The following is a 14,911-nucleotide window of genomic DNA, read 5'->3' on the forward strand; positions in this document are numbered from 1 at the left end:
GAATGAATTAAAGGAAAAATCATGAACCATGAAGCTATCTGAAAATCAGAAAAGGTTGTGGCAAACTCAACCCAACCGGTTTCATCTATGCTTCAGAGTGAGGACACGGATTGTCTTTGGCTAGCGTCTAGTTGCGTCTCATCCTGCAGACAGAAGGATGCCATTATTAATTCTCAGAATGAGGTTCGGCAGTTGATCAGCTGTCGTTACCCTGCCCGATAATGAGGACTGTCAAAGCATAAAAGCAGCAATAATCAGACCGTTGAATCTGGCTAAGGTTAGGGTTGGCTTCCTCTCGCCCGGCTAATTTTTCGTTACTTTTTGTCTACACTGAGAAGTCAATATAATACACTTTCTTCTTCTTTTTATTCCTGTTGGATTATAAACTATCAAGCCAAGCATAGACCAATAATTGTAACCCAACAGAAAAGGCTGGAAATTGGGCACGAGTGGAACCCTCAGCTAAAGACTTAGTATACTCGGTAGTTCCATCACGAATAAACATTATTCATGCCAATAACCAGCCTTATAATTACCATGAGAAAATAATATCATTTCCACTCAAATGCTGATCTGCAGGATTTGAGCAAATAATCAAGCTATAGCTTCTTGGAATCGTGATGGACATTGCTATTGTGGACTAGACATGCAGTCCATCATCATCGTGCAGCCTCATGTCTTATTCGCGTCCATAATGACAACTCATGGTTCATGATTCATGATTTATTTGATTTACTTTCATTATCCAATTGGATTAATGGATCTCAGAAAGTTTCTTCTCCTGGGTCTAAAAATACCATCTCAGATCACTAGTTTATGCTGCAGATTTTTCATGGCATACTCCAGCGAATAACAAGCTTAGGTGCTTGTTTGTCCATGCTGAGTGTATGCAGTGAAAACTAGGTATTGTGATTTGCTTGCATAGGAATATCAGCTGATCTATTCCCTATGCGTGATGTGCAGATCTGGTTCCTCGACATACTTACAGCTGTCTATAGATATCTCCTGACTAGTAAATATTCTCCTGCCATAAGAAGACAAAGGCATTATTACAGCTATCGTTTTGATTGATGATTATGAAGGAATCACTATTTATCCATTCGAGTCATGGCCTGCATAACTGAGACCTATATGAAGGATTGTGGTGTTGAGTCTATACAACCTTAGTCATTGTATATCATGGAACTATTGAATCCTTGGGGTTTTAGCTCAATGCATTGGGAGATCACGATGATCATGTAATTTGATATTCCGGGGTATAGGGGATTAGGAGTATGGCAATATGGAATAATATGTGCTAATCTCCGCATTACTCCGTCATTAATAAAGGGGCATTAATCATGTCGCAGTTATATTAAAGTAAAGTGCGCAGGCTATGCATAACAAAAGTATCTGGTATTATTTCATGTTTGAATGGCTTTTTAGATACGCCGGAATATTCTGCAAAAACTGCAAGTATCAATGCAACAAGGTACTCCATCTCCATATGCTCGAGCCATAACTTTCCATACTGTTGGATTCCAGTTTCCTGGATGTATTGTGGGTAGTATCCATTGGATCTAGACTGGTAGACCGATATGACGTAAATTTGCAGGGGAGTATTGCATATGGTTCAGGGATGAATTATTGCCATTAGTTTGTGATAGATTGCTTTCTACACACCTTAATAACATCGTTTATATGATCTTCCGATGAAATAATTCAGCAACATAATAATAGCCGGACGAGAACCTCGGGGATTTTTAATAATGCAGGATTTAGTACTACTGCACGTGTCCAACACATAACATCGGAGTTTTTATGCTGATCCCAATCTATATCTGATCTTGACAGATCTCAGCATTATTATTTAAGAATCATCGTGCCCTTGTCCATGGTTATTTTTATTACCTGCATCTTCCGAGGCAGTGTTCACTTTGTGTACGGTATACGCGTGCAGACAGTGGCTCAGGGCTAGCCCGGGCGATTTGGATTGTTATCCCGTCACTGCATACTCCGTCGTGCTTAGTGTATACGAGCACTGCTGCAGTTGACTTTTACTAGATTCTACATCTACCATCTAGCATTAACTGTTATATATATTACTATCTATCAATTCTTTATTCTTCCCTCTATTCTCCATCTCTCCTTTCATCTGCATCTGTCTTCATGCTGTATCTGATTGAGTTGAATGTGTCACCGCATGTGGAATCCTTCAGAGGCGCAGCCATACACAAGTCCTGATTGGCCAGCCAAGAGGGCTGGATTGGCCACTGGCAAGTAACGGCCGGGGCCAAATGGGGCCAAGTGGGGCGGATGTTCCCGTCTGACAGAAGCCTGCGAGGCGCTGATTGGCTGTTCCTGGCATTGAAACACAGGCTAGACCACTCTAGAAAGTTTATTCTCTGCAAAACGGTGTTTTTTGCCAGCAGAATGTGGATTTGCGATCCTCTGATTGGCTTCGTGTGTGTATACACCTAAACTTAGGTTGTAGTAAGCGTAGCATTCGCAGCAGTCGCAGTACTAACTGGAAGAGGGCGAAGATAGGCAGTGGACTGCGCACTGGATGAAGAGCTTTTTTCGTGATGTTCATATAGCCCGCCAGGCCTATATTATCCCCCATCGACAGTTCCATTCTCAATTACCTCCTGTTTCAGTGACCCCGGTTCCCCTTCTTTGATTCCGTACTTAAAATCCCCCCTCCTCTTCGATCGGCCGTCATGGATGGACATTCAGGGCCTGTACCTGATACAATCATGGCCAACTCTGATGCCGTTCCTCCCGTCCAGACGGATGTTCGCAGCCATGCCATCCATCATGACCAGCCTACTGTCTACCCTGAGAACGGAAAAGAACCTCCCCGAAAGCGAGTGACGCCCCGGCCGTCTTTTTTCGAAAATTTGGCCAGCTCGCGTGAGACTCAGTTTACGTTGAAGAGGAACAACTCTGGCGATATAGACCGATACTTTGTATGTTGACTGCGATTGAGCTCTGGTGGATGGCTATGATAACTGACTTGGATTCAAGCATGGTCCCCGTGATCTTGACAAGCATTCGAAATGGCCCATCTTCCTGCGTATGCATGGCAGTGTCTTGCCCAAGATGCTGCTACCTCTGGTGTTTGTCGCTCTCTGGTCGACTTTGATTACCTGCATTTCGAAATTCGTTCACAACCGTGAGTTTGAGTTTGAGAATGATAATTATTTATTGCTTGGGCTATGGCTAACTGATTCTTGCAGTCGGTATCGACAATATACTTCTCACAGTTACCGGTTTCGTTGTCGGTTTGGCTCTGTCGTTTCGAAGCTCGACAGCCTACGAGCGGTATACCATGGCACCCTGGCGTTAGTGAAGTGACAGCACTGATTGAATGCAGATGGGCAGATGGAAGAAAATACTGGTCGCTATTGAGCCAGACCTCTCGAAACCTCGCGCGCACAATCTGGGTCGACACTGCAGAACGAGAAGGCGAACAAGGAAAGGAAGACTTGCTCGGTAAACTGTACGTTCCCTCACAACAACTACTACCTAGAAAATATCTAACAGGGATAGAACTGCGATGAACCTCATCCTAGCATTCGCCGTCTCCCTCAAACACAAACTGCGATTCGAGCCAGACGTGGCCTACGAGGACCTTGCCGGTCTGATCGGATACCTTGATACATTCGCCAAGGAAGCACACGATAGAGAACGTCTCCAGCCTCCCAGGAAGAGTATGTGGAAATCAGCTGGCGAATACCTCGGCATCTCATTCGCCGAGTCGAACCCTAGGAAATTGATTAAGCGGTCCAAGAAGCCGTTGGGCCATTTGCCACTTGAAATTCTCAATCATATGGCGGCTTATATCGACAGTTGTATTGCGAACAATACTCTCTCCGTTAGTCTTCATCAAGGACAAGCTAGTGAGTAAGCCACTACCGGAAAGAAATAACCAACATGCTGATATCAAATAGTCTCCGCACTGGCTACACTTAACGAAGTGTTGACAGGAACTGAACGGGTCTTGGATACTCCCCTGCCTGTTGCTTACACTATTGCGATTTCTCAAATCGCCTGGATCTACGTCATGGTACTTCCCTTCCAGCTCTACAACACTCTGCAATGGGTGACTATCCCAGGATCAATCGGTAAGCTCATCAACATTTTCGTAACTACCCACCAATCTAATTATGTCCCTACAGTCGCCGCATACATCATCCTCGGTCTGGCAACCATCGGCTCCGAAATCGAAAACCCCTTCGGACACGACGTCAACGATCTTCCCCTCGACACATACTGCCGACAACTCGCCCTAGAACTCGACATCATCACCGCCGTCCCAGCACCCAAGGCCAGCGATTTCAGCCAGCGCGAAGATAACCTCGTCCTCTACCCCCTCAGTCTATCCGGCTACCCCGACTGGAAGGACCGCAGCGTCGAGGACATCCGCGCCGCCCTTAAAGCGAAAGTGGTGGCCAACATTACCCCGTCTGCATCTGCAGCTCCGTCCAAAGCATCGACTGTGATCGAGGAAGTGGGCGTCACGACGGGCAAAAATTCTGTCTAGACGATGACTGGAAGTAATTTCGACAAGATAAAATAGAACCAACAAGCGCATAATTTGGGTTGGATTAGCGTTGACAATGAGCGTTAGTACTTATAAGCGTGAGATTTTTCTTTGGCGTTTTCTGTTTGATGGAAAAAGAGGAGGCTATACTGTAATTATCAGGGTGGAGTGGAAAGCGTTTGATATTTTGTTGTCTATACAGAAGCACATCTGGAATGAGTTGTCTGTTAGATATTAAAACTGGTGATTTGACTGCTCAATATAGAGCTAGATGTATTCTGAATAAGACATAATTGACTTATAAATATCTGTGTAGATGCCGTATATCCACCCAATTTATGCCTTGCTATTCACAAGATATGCACTGTCATATCCAAGCTTAGGCTGATTCTCCGGGTGTGTCATCGTGCATTTTGCAGGAATGTCCCTTAGGACATACTCTGCAGAGCACTATATATCTCTATAGCCTCGAAGACCGGATATCCTAATCCTAACTGCCTGCACACTCCCAGCAGCATAGACAGTATCTCATAACCAATTTCAAGATATACCCTCACCCCTGCCTCACGGCACAAACAAATCTTCCCCATTCCCCCTAACCAGCGCCCCCAAATAATTCCCCTTCGCGCAGACCCTCCAAGCCACACTGCCCGATTTACTCGACCCCCCAATCCACGAACTCAGCGCCGCAACCACCGCCGCAGCGTCCGGGCGGGGCACTCGTATCCACACCATCTTGTTATCTTTATTCGGGGCTGATACGTCAGAGGAGATTTTCAATATGTCGATGGAGATGGTTGTTCCAGTTAGACCGAGGAATTGGGAGAGGGCGGTGGTTAGGTGGGTTCGGGCTGTGAGGGGGTCGAGGGGGTGGGATTGGATTGCGGTTGAGGTATCAGGTTGGTGGATTCTAGTTCGTTAGTTAGTATGCGTAGCCTTGAATGTAGGATAAGATAGGAAAGGAGTGGGATGATGCGCACAGTTGAAGTTTGAGATATGTCCATGGTGGATTGCGCGAAGTGAAGTGGATGACTTTTGGTGTTGATTTGGACGCGTTATTCCCGTCGGAGGCTTTTCGCTTTGAGGATGTGGATGGGGGTTTTGTTTGAGGGGCACTTTTAGCGGGATTATTCTTTTCTGTAGACATTTTTGGCGATTATTATTTATTATTATTTCTGGTTGAGGAAATGCGATGCGATGCGATGCGATGCGATGCGTTTGAAGGTGGAAAAGAAAAAAAGACCAAAATTTCAGTGATGTCACAGATTTGTTTCAAAATTACGCTTCACTGAAACAACATGGAGCATCTTCATCTTCATCATCAATTATTAGACATTATTATGGATGCTCCGTTTTTATTTATTTTTATCTATCGACGACGGCACCCTCTAATCTCCGACGAGCTTTCTTGAGAAATCCCTCCTCCCCTTCTGTTCCAATATCCAAATCTTCAATCGACAATGTCTTATCCCGACCCTTTGCACCCCGAATAACCCCCACATTAGACTTGGGGACATTGAATAGCTAAAATTGTGAGAAAGGGACTTAAAATACATAGAATGTAGACGCACCTCAGCAAAAACACGCGAAACAGCCAAATTCGCCTCTCCGTCCTTCGGGGCAGCAGCAACACAAACGTCAACTTTCTCTCCCCCTACTGCGGTGATGCCTTCGCGGTGGCTGGAAGCGTTGGGTTTTACGTGGCATGATATTTGGAGGTTGTATCTTGTGGGAATTGATTGTTTGCCTCGGGCTTTGGTCACATTTTGGATGAGGCGGAGGAGGGGAGGGGATGACATTGTAGTTGTGAATGAGGGTTATTCAGGAATATGCAGAGGATAGTAACAGTTTTAGATAGTATATATTGTTAGTCATTTCTTAGTCATGTACAGCAGAGGTCGAGATATAACATCTATAACTTGGAAGACGAATTAAAAAACTGATCGGTCCCTTTCAGCAAGTTGAATGCCTCGACTGCCATCTCGAGAACAATCTCCCCCGCAGACTGATTGGCTTTGTTTACCATCGCTGCTGCATAACCCATGGGTCTGGACGTATTAGCGGCTGTCTTGCTGGCAATTGAATTGAAAGTCTCACCTCAAGGCCGATTGATCCTCAATCTCTTCAGTCAGTTTCCCTTCTCTGGCCAGTTTGTCCAATTCATGCTCCAAAACAACGATTCCCTTCTTTTGGAGCTCGGCAATCTCTACTTTGCGATCCTGCTCCTAAGAACGCACGTACGGCGTCCCGAGAGCTCGGAGTGGACGTCCAGTCCAGATGGTACTTTTGATTGTTGAGTCGAAGCCAGCATTGATAACCCTGATATTCGTTAGTACTAGCCTTTGAAAAGACTATAAGACTAACTCTTGTTTCGCAGACTCAGGAACTGCAGATTCTCTCGCCGCGACAAACCGAGTTCCAACCCAGACAGCGTTGGCTCCCAGCATCAAAGCTGAAGCAATGCTACGTCCGTCGAAAATACCACCAGCTGCGATGAGCTGGACTGGCTGCTTGGTGAAGGGGGATTTATACGTTTTACAGACATCGGCACAGGCGGGAATAAGGATACTGGTTGGGATCTCTCCTGTATGTCCACCGGCTTCGGCACCTTGAGCAACGATGAGGTCTGCACCGATCTGGCATGCTTTGTGGACGTGCTATGGGATGTTAGGCGGGATGATATAGATGGTAAGTGTGTTGATATACCTTTGGATGGCCAACCATGTTCATATAAAGAATCCCAGCAGCATGAAGCTTATCCACCACTTGCTTCGGAGGCACTCCAACCGCAGAAACAAACACACTCACTCCCCCCTCGATGATGATATCAATTAATTCACTCAATTGCCCCCTGGTATAGTCCACGTTAGTCTTGCGCGCCGAACCACCCACTTGAGGAAGCAAGAGGTCAACACCAAACGGCGTGGAGGGACCGCGGAGGTTGGCCTTGACGTCGGCAATCATCTCCCTCAGCATTTGTGGGGTATATCCAATGCCACAGCGGCCACCATTTCGGGACCAGAAGTGCGTCCCATACCAGCCAGCAGGATGGGATGTTTGATGTTGAGGAGATTGGTGACGGGGGTGGCGAGGAGGGACATTTGAAGAGATTCGACTTTGGATTATGAGGATAGAGATATTTGATAGAATATCACTCTTGTATTATTTATGCTGATGCTATTCTTATGTTGATCCTTCTCGTGCGGGGATCAGGGCTGGATCTGATCTGCATCGTGAAGCAACCGAGATACCTCGGAGTTGTTTTGGCATTTAAGATTCTAGAAATTGACTATCTCAATTCACATGAAGATCATTTCGATAAATTCATTCAATTTATATTAATGCTATTGTACTTATTTCTACTCTTATTGTCAGTTCAATTGAGCGTCATTATAGGCTTTAGAATAACAATACTTGCAATCTGAATCAATTCCAACAAAATGGGGACGAAGAGAATTGATTATATATTCAGAGTAAATAAATATGACTTCAAATATAACAGAAGATATCGAACTGAGACAGATGAGCTTTGTTGTAAGCTCATACTGGCTGAAGTTCAGTATCAAGCAGACAATCGATATCGATATAGAAGCACTACTCTTTCAGACCAACAAAGCCAACAGTCAAAACATCTTTCCTTTACTCTCTCTTCGTTCTCTCTTTTTAAACAACACATTGATACCTTTCACTCTTGTTTATTTTTGATTTTTGATTTTAAAATATATCATTTACTTCCTGTCCTCATCTCTACTAGTCTACTATTTACATCCTCTGTCAGTGTAAGTTGTGCATTCCTGCAGCTTCAATTCATGCTTCTAACTATCTCCAGCATCGATTTACACCTCTTTTCCCTGTTCCAAGCAGAAGATCCAGACGCACAAGTGAATTACAATGGCTTCAACACAAACACCACAGAAGAGAGACAGACAGCCTGTCTTTACCAACAGCTTCATTCCCTACAATCCCCCTCAACCCTTTCCAACACCAACAACTCCAGCGAGGACGGCCACGGAGGTGAGTCTAAAATAAATCAATCCGAGAGACTGCATTGAAGCCAAAGGCCTAGCTAGTTTCTACAAAAGCAACGACTAATTCCTCAGACTACCCCGTCTGCTCCCCTACCAGATTTCATCACAAACCTCAAACCTGATCTCAAACCACGCTCAACCCCCCTAGAGGACGCTTCTGTTTTTGGGTCAGCCGAAAAGAAGAGGACACCTTCCACCCAGATCCCCACGTTTAGCGAACAATCCTTCTGGAGTCTCGAAAACCTCCCCGATATTCTCTACGTCTTACGACCCGGAACCGATCACGCCAAGTCCAGAGCGCGAATTCGGCAGATTGACATATCCTCTGACAAGACAATCAATCACTTCCCCGTTCTGCCTCTTCACATCTTTCCTCAGGTCCAAGGCTGGCTCATTGAGACTTGGATGCGCCTCGATCGTCGTATAACGCCTGAAGACATTATTGACCGTATGAACCCTCAAGCTGGAATCACATCAGACGATATCGAAATGCGTCGACAGAAGTTTAGAGAATCTTTTAATATTGCGTGTTGGGGATCGCAGAAATCGACCTATGACATAACTCGCAAGTTGAAAGAAGCCGGAATAGACCCGGCTCTTAACACGACTAGAGGCTTGACTCCTGGTCTTATTGATCCGTCCAAAGGCGAGGCTGGTGGTCGGATACCTCTACCAGCTGATGCATATGATGGTCCTGTTTCATCTGAATTCAAAACTCCCACAAAGAAGAAACCATCGCTTGGTACATCGTCGCATTTTAACCAGAACCCGACTCCCAGTTCGACTGGGAAGAGAAAGACTGAGACTACCAATCCGTAAGTTGTATATTCTCAGTCCTGAACCAGGCTAATCAATCGTGAATAAAGTCCCGCAAATGCCAGTCCCCGGAAGAGAAGCCGCTCGACCAGATACACCGCGATTCCCAAGCCCGAGCCATATGGCAATACCGAAGAATACGAGCTCGCCTACCACGGTGGGCCTTCGGCCTTCAAAGTCGAAAACGAAGAACCAGGTGGCTCCACAATGACTCTCGAGGAGTACCTCCAGATGAGTGGAATGTCATACGAAGATTGGCTTCTTCGCGACAAAGAGGGCCAGATGACAAAACAGCCTGGCCTCCAGGTACCAGAAACCTGGACATTGACCCCTTCGAAGGGTGATGTGATAGATCCCTGGGCCATACTTTGGTCCCAGAGGTGAGCGGTCGCTTTTATCTAGCATTCGAGCATGCTCGCCCCATATTTTACCTGGTTGGGAGGGACATGTTCGATGTTAGATGATGGATGTATGATAGCTTCCGTGTTATTTTGATTCTTCATTTTCTTTCTTGTATGAGTATTTGGATCCGATTTGGCAATTGCTTCTTTTTACGTCTTTTGTATCAGTGATAACACATTCTGACTGGATTTTCAATATCTTTCTGGCTAAAGACTTTGGATTCAGTCACAGTCTACAGGAAATGCAAATTTACGACATAGCAAAGTGTCTATAAGATTTCGAGTACTTCGTCTAGTGGTTCTGCCACGCAACTATCCCAAGACAAGGCCGTCGAGACAGTCAGAACATCGGAATGAGACGAACTGTACAGCCTTTCGAATAGTCTTTTGCCATTGACGCCAGAGTCCAAGGAATTCTATTCGGAATGGCTATACAATGAAGCCCCCCGCATATATAATGATTCCTTTCTCTGCCACGTGACAGAAATTCAAACAACAGGCAGTGCGCCACCACATAATTATTCTCTCCTTCTTAATGACTCACAAAAAGAATACTAGAAGAAAAAGGTATTAATACCAGCCTCCTTGATGACAACAATAGCCTCTTTCCGCTCTTCTGTTCGACCGCCGGAAAGTTAGGGCTACCCCTCACCACCAAGTCAGTCGACCGCAACCCAGATAGGAAGTTGGAGAATTTCATTTTCGTCATTTATGCGCTCCAGTCTTCTATATATCTCCAAAGTGTCATTCCTGGGAGGCTGGGAGGCAGGGAGGCATTTTTTGAGTGGCTGCTCACCAAGCCACTCAAAAAAGTGGAGGTGGGCGAGAAGTGAATATAAGAAGCGGCATTCCGGATGTTGGACGCAACGATATCGTGAACTGCATTTTTCTCTCCAAGAGATAATATAACCATGATGAGAGCTATCATACGATCTAATGCGTTGCTAAATTATATTACTCGAGAATATAGCTCCACGTCTCTATTGTACTCTCAATATGGCGAAGAAATCTGGACGGAGAGGGAGGGGAAGCAACACAAAGCCCTCCGCGTCCAAGTGAATCGCATCTCTATCAGCCTCGTTCATATTGTTGTCCAGTGAAGGCATCAAAAGAGCATCCGTTACGCTGAGCAGATTTTCCAGCCACCCCAGTAATTGAGACTATAGAGGAGAATCGTCAGTAGACGGAAGATGGGCTCTTGCTTTGCGGTGGGCTTTTTCTCTCTTCTTGTCTTTGCGAGATCCTTCATGCCCAGACTTGCTTCTCTACAGCTACTTCTTGCAACATCTTCGGATACAGTCTATCGGTTGTCTCGTTTATCGAACGTACTCTTCTTCGTCTTGTTCTACAGTTCTGCTCTACAGAACCATCTTTCATCTTTCAAGATGAAGAGCAGCCCGCAATCCACCAAGTCTCCCAAGTCCCCAAAGTCTCCGCGCAAGGGTGAGCTCTCCTCTGACTATTAAATACCAAGTTGCTAACCAAGTCCGCAGCTGTCCCTCGCCAGCATAGCGATGGGGCAATGGACCCCCGAAACTTCACTTCTGATCATCCTGACCAGAAGGACTGGTCCTGGGAAAATCTCCCGGACATCCTCTATCAGCTGAAGCCCGATAAAGATCAGCCAAAACTGCCTACCCCGAGGGTCAAGTCGTACACGATCGACGGAAGGCCTCTGAGGGATCTCCCCGTTCTTCCTGATCGTATCTCTTCTGTTGTTGAGGAGTTTCGAGTGGAAGCATGGCAGAGACTGGATCGCCGGGTTCACCTAGGCGATATCGTAGCTCGGATGCACAAGGACTTTGAAATAAATTGTACGGATCACTCTAAATGGCATATTATTTCAGTGAAAGCTAATTCAAATCACAGGTAACGCTCTCCAACAGCGCAGCGTGCGCTTTAGACAGGAGTTTGGCCTTCTCACCTGGGGAACGGGGAACAAGAGAAGCAATGATCTCGAGAACATACTCATGCCAAAGCTACACGCTGCCGGAGTAGATCTCTTGGCCAACACTACTCGTGGCTATACCCCCGGGCTCATAAACCCGGTCCTGGGGGAAGCTGGTGGTCGGATTCCAGTGCCTGAGCACTGGGTGAATCGAGAGGGTGCCAAGCGCAAGAAGTCTATGTATAAGTCGCCAAAGTCATGCAAGAAGGCCACGATGAAAGCCGTGGAAGAGCATGTTGACGTTACGCCCTCTGATGACGGAACGGTCGAGAATCCAGAAAGTCCCGAAAGTCCAGAAATCACAGAAGAGCCACAGACGCCAGAAACGCCAGAGCAGGAGCCGGTTGTCTTCGTTCATGAAAATTTCTCTGTAAAGGAACTGCCAGAGAATGTTTGCATGCAGGACCTGGACCTTTCCCTGGGCATCACAAAGCCCATCCTGCGCAATCCTACAGCTAGGATAACGAAAACTGCCGCGGCAGCAAGGGCCCTGAGAAGACGAGCCAAACACATTGTTTCCTCACAGAGTATTATGGAGCTGTGCAAAAAGTTCTCAGACACATGTGAGATCATCAAGATTCGTCCGGAACTTCCTCTTATCCAATTGCCCACCCAGGACATATATCCCCAAAATAAGCCCTTTGAACTGGATTGCAGCTTCTCTTGTGGGAACCGAAAAGAGATCTTTGACAATGCTCTGAATCAATATTATGGTGGCATGTGCAGCCTCGTGGAAATGCCCTTGCTCGAGCCAACGACCATTCTGGCGGACGTGGAAATGGAAGTGGAATATTCTTCTGCGCAGTCCTTTTCTGGTATTTCTTTACGCGAGTGAAACGATTATTTCAAAGCTTGTGTATACCGGTTTCTATCTTGTCAAATGAAGTGTTTTTGTGGTTTGTTTTTTTCCGTCTCGTCCTTCCGGTTCTCTTTGTCCTCGTCGAGCTCGTTCTTTTTCCTCTATCTCTTTCTGCAGTTCTCTCTTCTCTTTTTCTATCTCACCTCGAATACCCTGGCATGTTCAATCTTCTTCAATATTTCATGTTTCTTTTGATAGCTCCTCGAGCTCAACCGTCTGCTAACATTCTTGTACTGATCCGGGTGGATGAATGTTCTATCGTCTGTTAGTTTTGCTTTGTCCAGTGGTTTGTTAACTTCTTTCTGTGTTGTTTCTTTGTCAATACATTGTCTGAAGCCTTCTCCAGTTGGTTTTGAAGAAATGCCCTCCACATAAAGTCGGATACTAGGATGTGATGCCATAGCGTGATACCATTTGCTTATTATTGAATCAAGATGAGTTCATTCGAAGTTATATTCTCCGAAGTTAGAAGTAAGAAGAGTATGGGTTTCATAGTTAGGCTTGCAATAGCCTGTGACTTCTATGTATATTCCTTTGTTTTATTAATATAAAGACTAAACAAAATTCCTGTAAAAATCATTCTTTGTCTTCGAGTTCTTTTATATCACCCCAAAGAGACAGACTCGATGCTCTTTGTCAAACTTCTTGATTGAATATTAACTAATTCTTTCTTGGATTCTTCTTGGTGTTTCATGCATAATTTAGATGGCAAACATCCATTGCCGTGGCCTACGAAGGTCCCTTGTTCTAGATATAGAAATAGTAGGAAATGAAGATACATACAGATATAAAAACCCTCTTGTATAATTAGATCTCTAATCATCTTCATATATATCTCTTGCTATCACTATATTTATATCAACCAGCTTATACTACGTATACTCGTGCAGTCAGTTCAAGATGCAGGCATCTCAGAGCACTTCCGGTATGTCACACTCTCCCCTCTCCAAGAACCTCCAACTAACCTGACCAGCTTTGCCAGGAGCAATCAGTCAATTCTGTCCACGTGAGTCACTTTCCCCCATCCATCTATCTCAAAACCAAACTAACACTGCCAGACTCAATCCTCCCCGACCGTTTTCATACCTGCATCCATCCATACCACTCCCCATACTCGGAGAACAACCTCCCAGCTTTGCTATTCAGACTAGATGCCCCAGAGCCCGAAGACCTGCCACCCGTCCAGATTCTAATGGAAGACGACCAGCCCATGCGAGATATCGAAGGAAACCCAATCCGCGACTTCGACTTCCTCCCCCGCTTCATCTCCACCAGACCAGCCCCCTGGCTCCTCGAATACTGGATGCGAACTGACGCCCGCCTCACCTACCGCGACATCAAAGCCCGCATGGTCGGTCCCACAAAAGATAAACCAGCAGACAACCTTCTCAACATGCGTCGCGAGCGCGAAGCAAGAGCCCCCCTCGCCCTCTCCTGCTGGAACACCCGTCGCGGAAACCTAACCAGGGTCGAAGTCGAGCGTGTCGAGCGCTGGTCGGAAGATCAGCTCACCTATAACACCACCATGATCGTTGAGTACTCCGGGCCAACGGCTGATAGTCAATCCGTCCCTGCGTCTCTTCGCTCAAGAACTCTTACACCTGGACCGCCTACGTATTACCGTCTCGATGAGTTTCTGGAAAACGGCGAGGCGCATGTCCCCAGTGAGCGACTGCGTGCTACACTGGCTTTGTATCATCAGCTGTCTGAGCGTGCTCAGCAGCTGGGTCTGAGATCATGGCAGCTTCTTCCCCAGGCTGATCTGCCTCCGTCGTGGAGGGAGGTTCAAACACTGAAGAAGTTTACCTATGCGACTGAGAATTAAGGTATGCGTGCACGTGCATCTGGTCCCGCACTCGAACCCTGTACCTGACAATTCTCCATAGGAGCGCAACAACGCAGCGTGCAATTCCGCCAGGATTTTGGCCTCCTCGCTTGGGAAACTGAGAACAAGAGAAGAAGTAAACTATGCCCTGGTGGCAGTGTGATGACGGGCACAGTCTAGACAGAAGAGTTGCGAGAAAGCCTTTTTTGGAATCTAGTAAATTTTGTTTGTGAGTGACGTCTGGGACGTGGACTTGGTTACAGAGCATACAGGCCACGATTTATCGTGGTAGAAGAATAGGAGACGGTGATCTATTTTGGGTTTACCTGTTTATCTGTTGCTCTCTGCTCTTGTAAATGTTGGGAGAAGGGCGGTTTATAAGATCTGTCAATCTGTTTTCATTTTGTATACTGTTCGAAATATATATGGACGATTGGACTTCTACAATTGATTTCAGTTTTAAATGCTTCATGAGTAGCAAAATCTGACCAACTTCAATGATACAAGTT

The 14,911-nt window shown here is 45.9% G+C and overlaps 7 protein-coding genes across 7 annotated transcripts; 4 read left to right on the forward strand and 3 right to left on the reverse strand.

The window, feature by feature from the left end:
• Window positions 1-2,699: 2,699 nt before the first annotated feature.
• ASPWEDRAFT_167430 (UPF0187 domain membrane protein) lies at window positions 2,700-4,525 on the forward strand (the record flags this gene model as incomplete). Its single annotated transcript, XM_040830146.1, has 7 exons — window positions 2,700-2,948; window positions 3,007-3,154; window positions 3,219-3,303; window positions 3,356-3,481; window positions 3,532-3,881; window positions 3,933-4,106; window positions 4,161-4,525. The coding sequence occupies 7 exons, from the start codon at window positions 2,700-2,702 to the stop codon at window positions 4,523-4,525; spliced, it is 1,497 nt and encodes a 498-aa protein (XP_040695086.1).
• Window positions 4,526-5,098: 573 nt separating this feature from the next.
• On the reverse strand, window positions 5,099-5,612 carry ASPWEDRAFT_74393 (uncharacterized protein; the record flags this gene model as incomplete). Its single annotated transcript, XM_040839465.1, has 2 exons — window positions 5,099-5,435; window positions 5,506-5,612. Coding segments are annotated over 2 exons (444 nt in total), but the record flags the coding sequence as incomplete, so codon positions are not given.
• Window positions 5,613-5,890: 278 nt separating this feature from the next.
• ASPWEDRAFT_23504 (DUF167 domain-containing protein) lies at window positions 5,891-6,324 on the reverse strand (the record flags this gene model as incomplete). The annotated part of the gene is made up of 2 exons (XM_040832489.1): window positions 5,891-6,049; window positions 6,097-6,324. The coding sequence occupies 2 exons, from the start codon at window positions 6,322-6,324 to the stop codon at window positions 5,891-5,893; spliced, it is 387 nt and encodes a 128-aa protein (XP_040695088.1).
• Window positions 6,325-6,437: 113 nt separating this feature from the next.
• ASPWEDRAFT_23505 (nitronate monooxygenase) lies at window positions 6,438-7,501 on the reverse strand (the record flags this gene model as incomplete). The annotated part of the gene is made up of 4 exons (XM_040832491.1): window positions 6,438-6,573; window positions 6,767-6,844; window positions 6,890-7,182; window positions 7,232-7,501. The coding sequence occupies 4 exons, from the start codon at window positions 7,499-7,501 to the stop codon at window positions 6,438-6,440; spliced, it is 777 nt and encodes a 258-aa protein (XP_040695089.1).
• A 915-nt stretch (window positions 7,502-8,416) lies between these two features.
• On the forward strand, window positions 8,417-10,127 carry ASPWEDRAFT_732234 (uncharacterized protein; the record flags this gene model as incomplete). Its single annotated transcript, XM_040839296.1, has 4 exons — window positions 8,417-8,539; window positions 8,626-9,368; window positions 9,420-9,749; window positions 10,037-10,127. 4 exons carry the CDS (start codon window positions 8,417-8,419, stop codon window positions 10,125-10,127), a joined length of 1,287 nt encoding a protein of 428 aa, XP_040695090.1.
• A 1,028-nt stretch (window positions 10,128-11,155) lies between these two features.
• On the forward strand, window positions 11,156-12,553 carry ASPWEDRAFT_167435 (uncharacterized protein; the record flags this gene model as incomplete). Its single annotated transcript, XM_040830147.1, has 3 exons — window positions 11,156-11,213; window positions 11,264-11,584; window positions 11,640-12,553. The coding sequence occupies 3 exons, from the start codon at window positions 11,156-11,158 to the stop codon at window positions 12,551-12,553; spliced, it is 1,293 nt and encodes a 430-aa protein (XP_040695091.1).
• An 820-nt stretch (window positions 12,554-13,373) lies between these two features.
• ASPWEDRAFT_179150 (uncharacterized protein) lies at window positions 13,374-14,836 on the forward strand. Its single transcript, XM_040831787.1, has 4 exons — window positions 13,374-13,502; window positions 13,551-13,583; window positions 13,636-14,403; window positions 14,464-14,836. Exons 1-3 carry the CDS (start codon window positions 13,478-13,480, stop codon window positions 14,400-14,402), a joined length of 825 nt encoding a protein of 274 aa, XP_040695092.1. The 5' UTR covers window positions 13,374-13,477; the 3' UTR covers window position 14,403; window positions 14,464-14,836.
• The last annotated feature ends 75 nt before the right edge of the window (window positions 14,837-14,911 follow it).

This window comes from Aspergillus wentii, assembly GCF_001890725.1.
Source record: "Aspergillus wentii DTO 134E9 unplaced genomic scaffold ASPWEscaffold_1, whole genome shotgun sequence".
Lineage (NCBI taxonomy): Eukaryota > Fungi > Ascomycota > Eurotiomycetes > Eurotiales > Aspergillaceae > Aspergillus > Aspergillus wentii.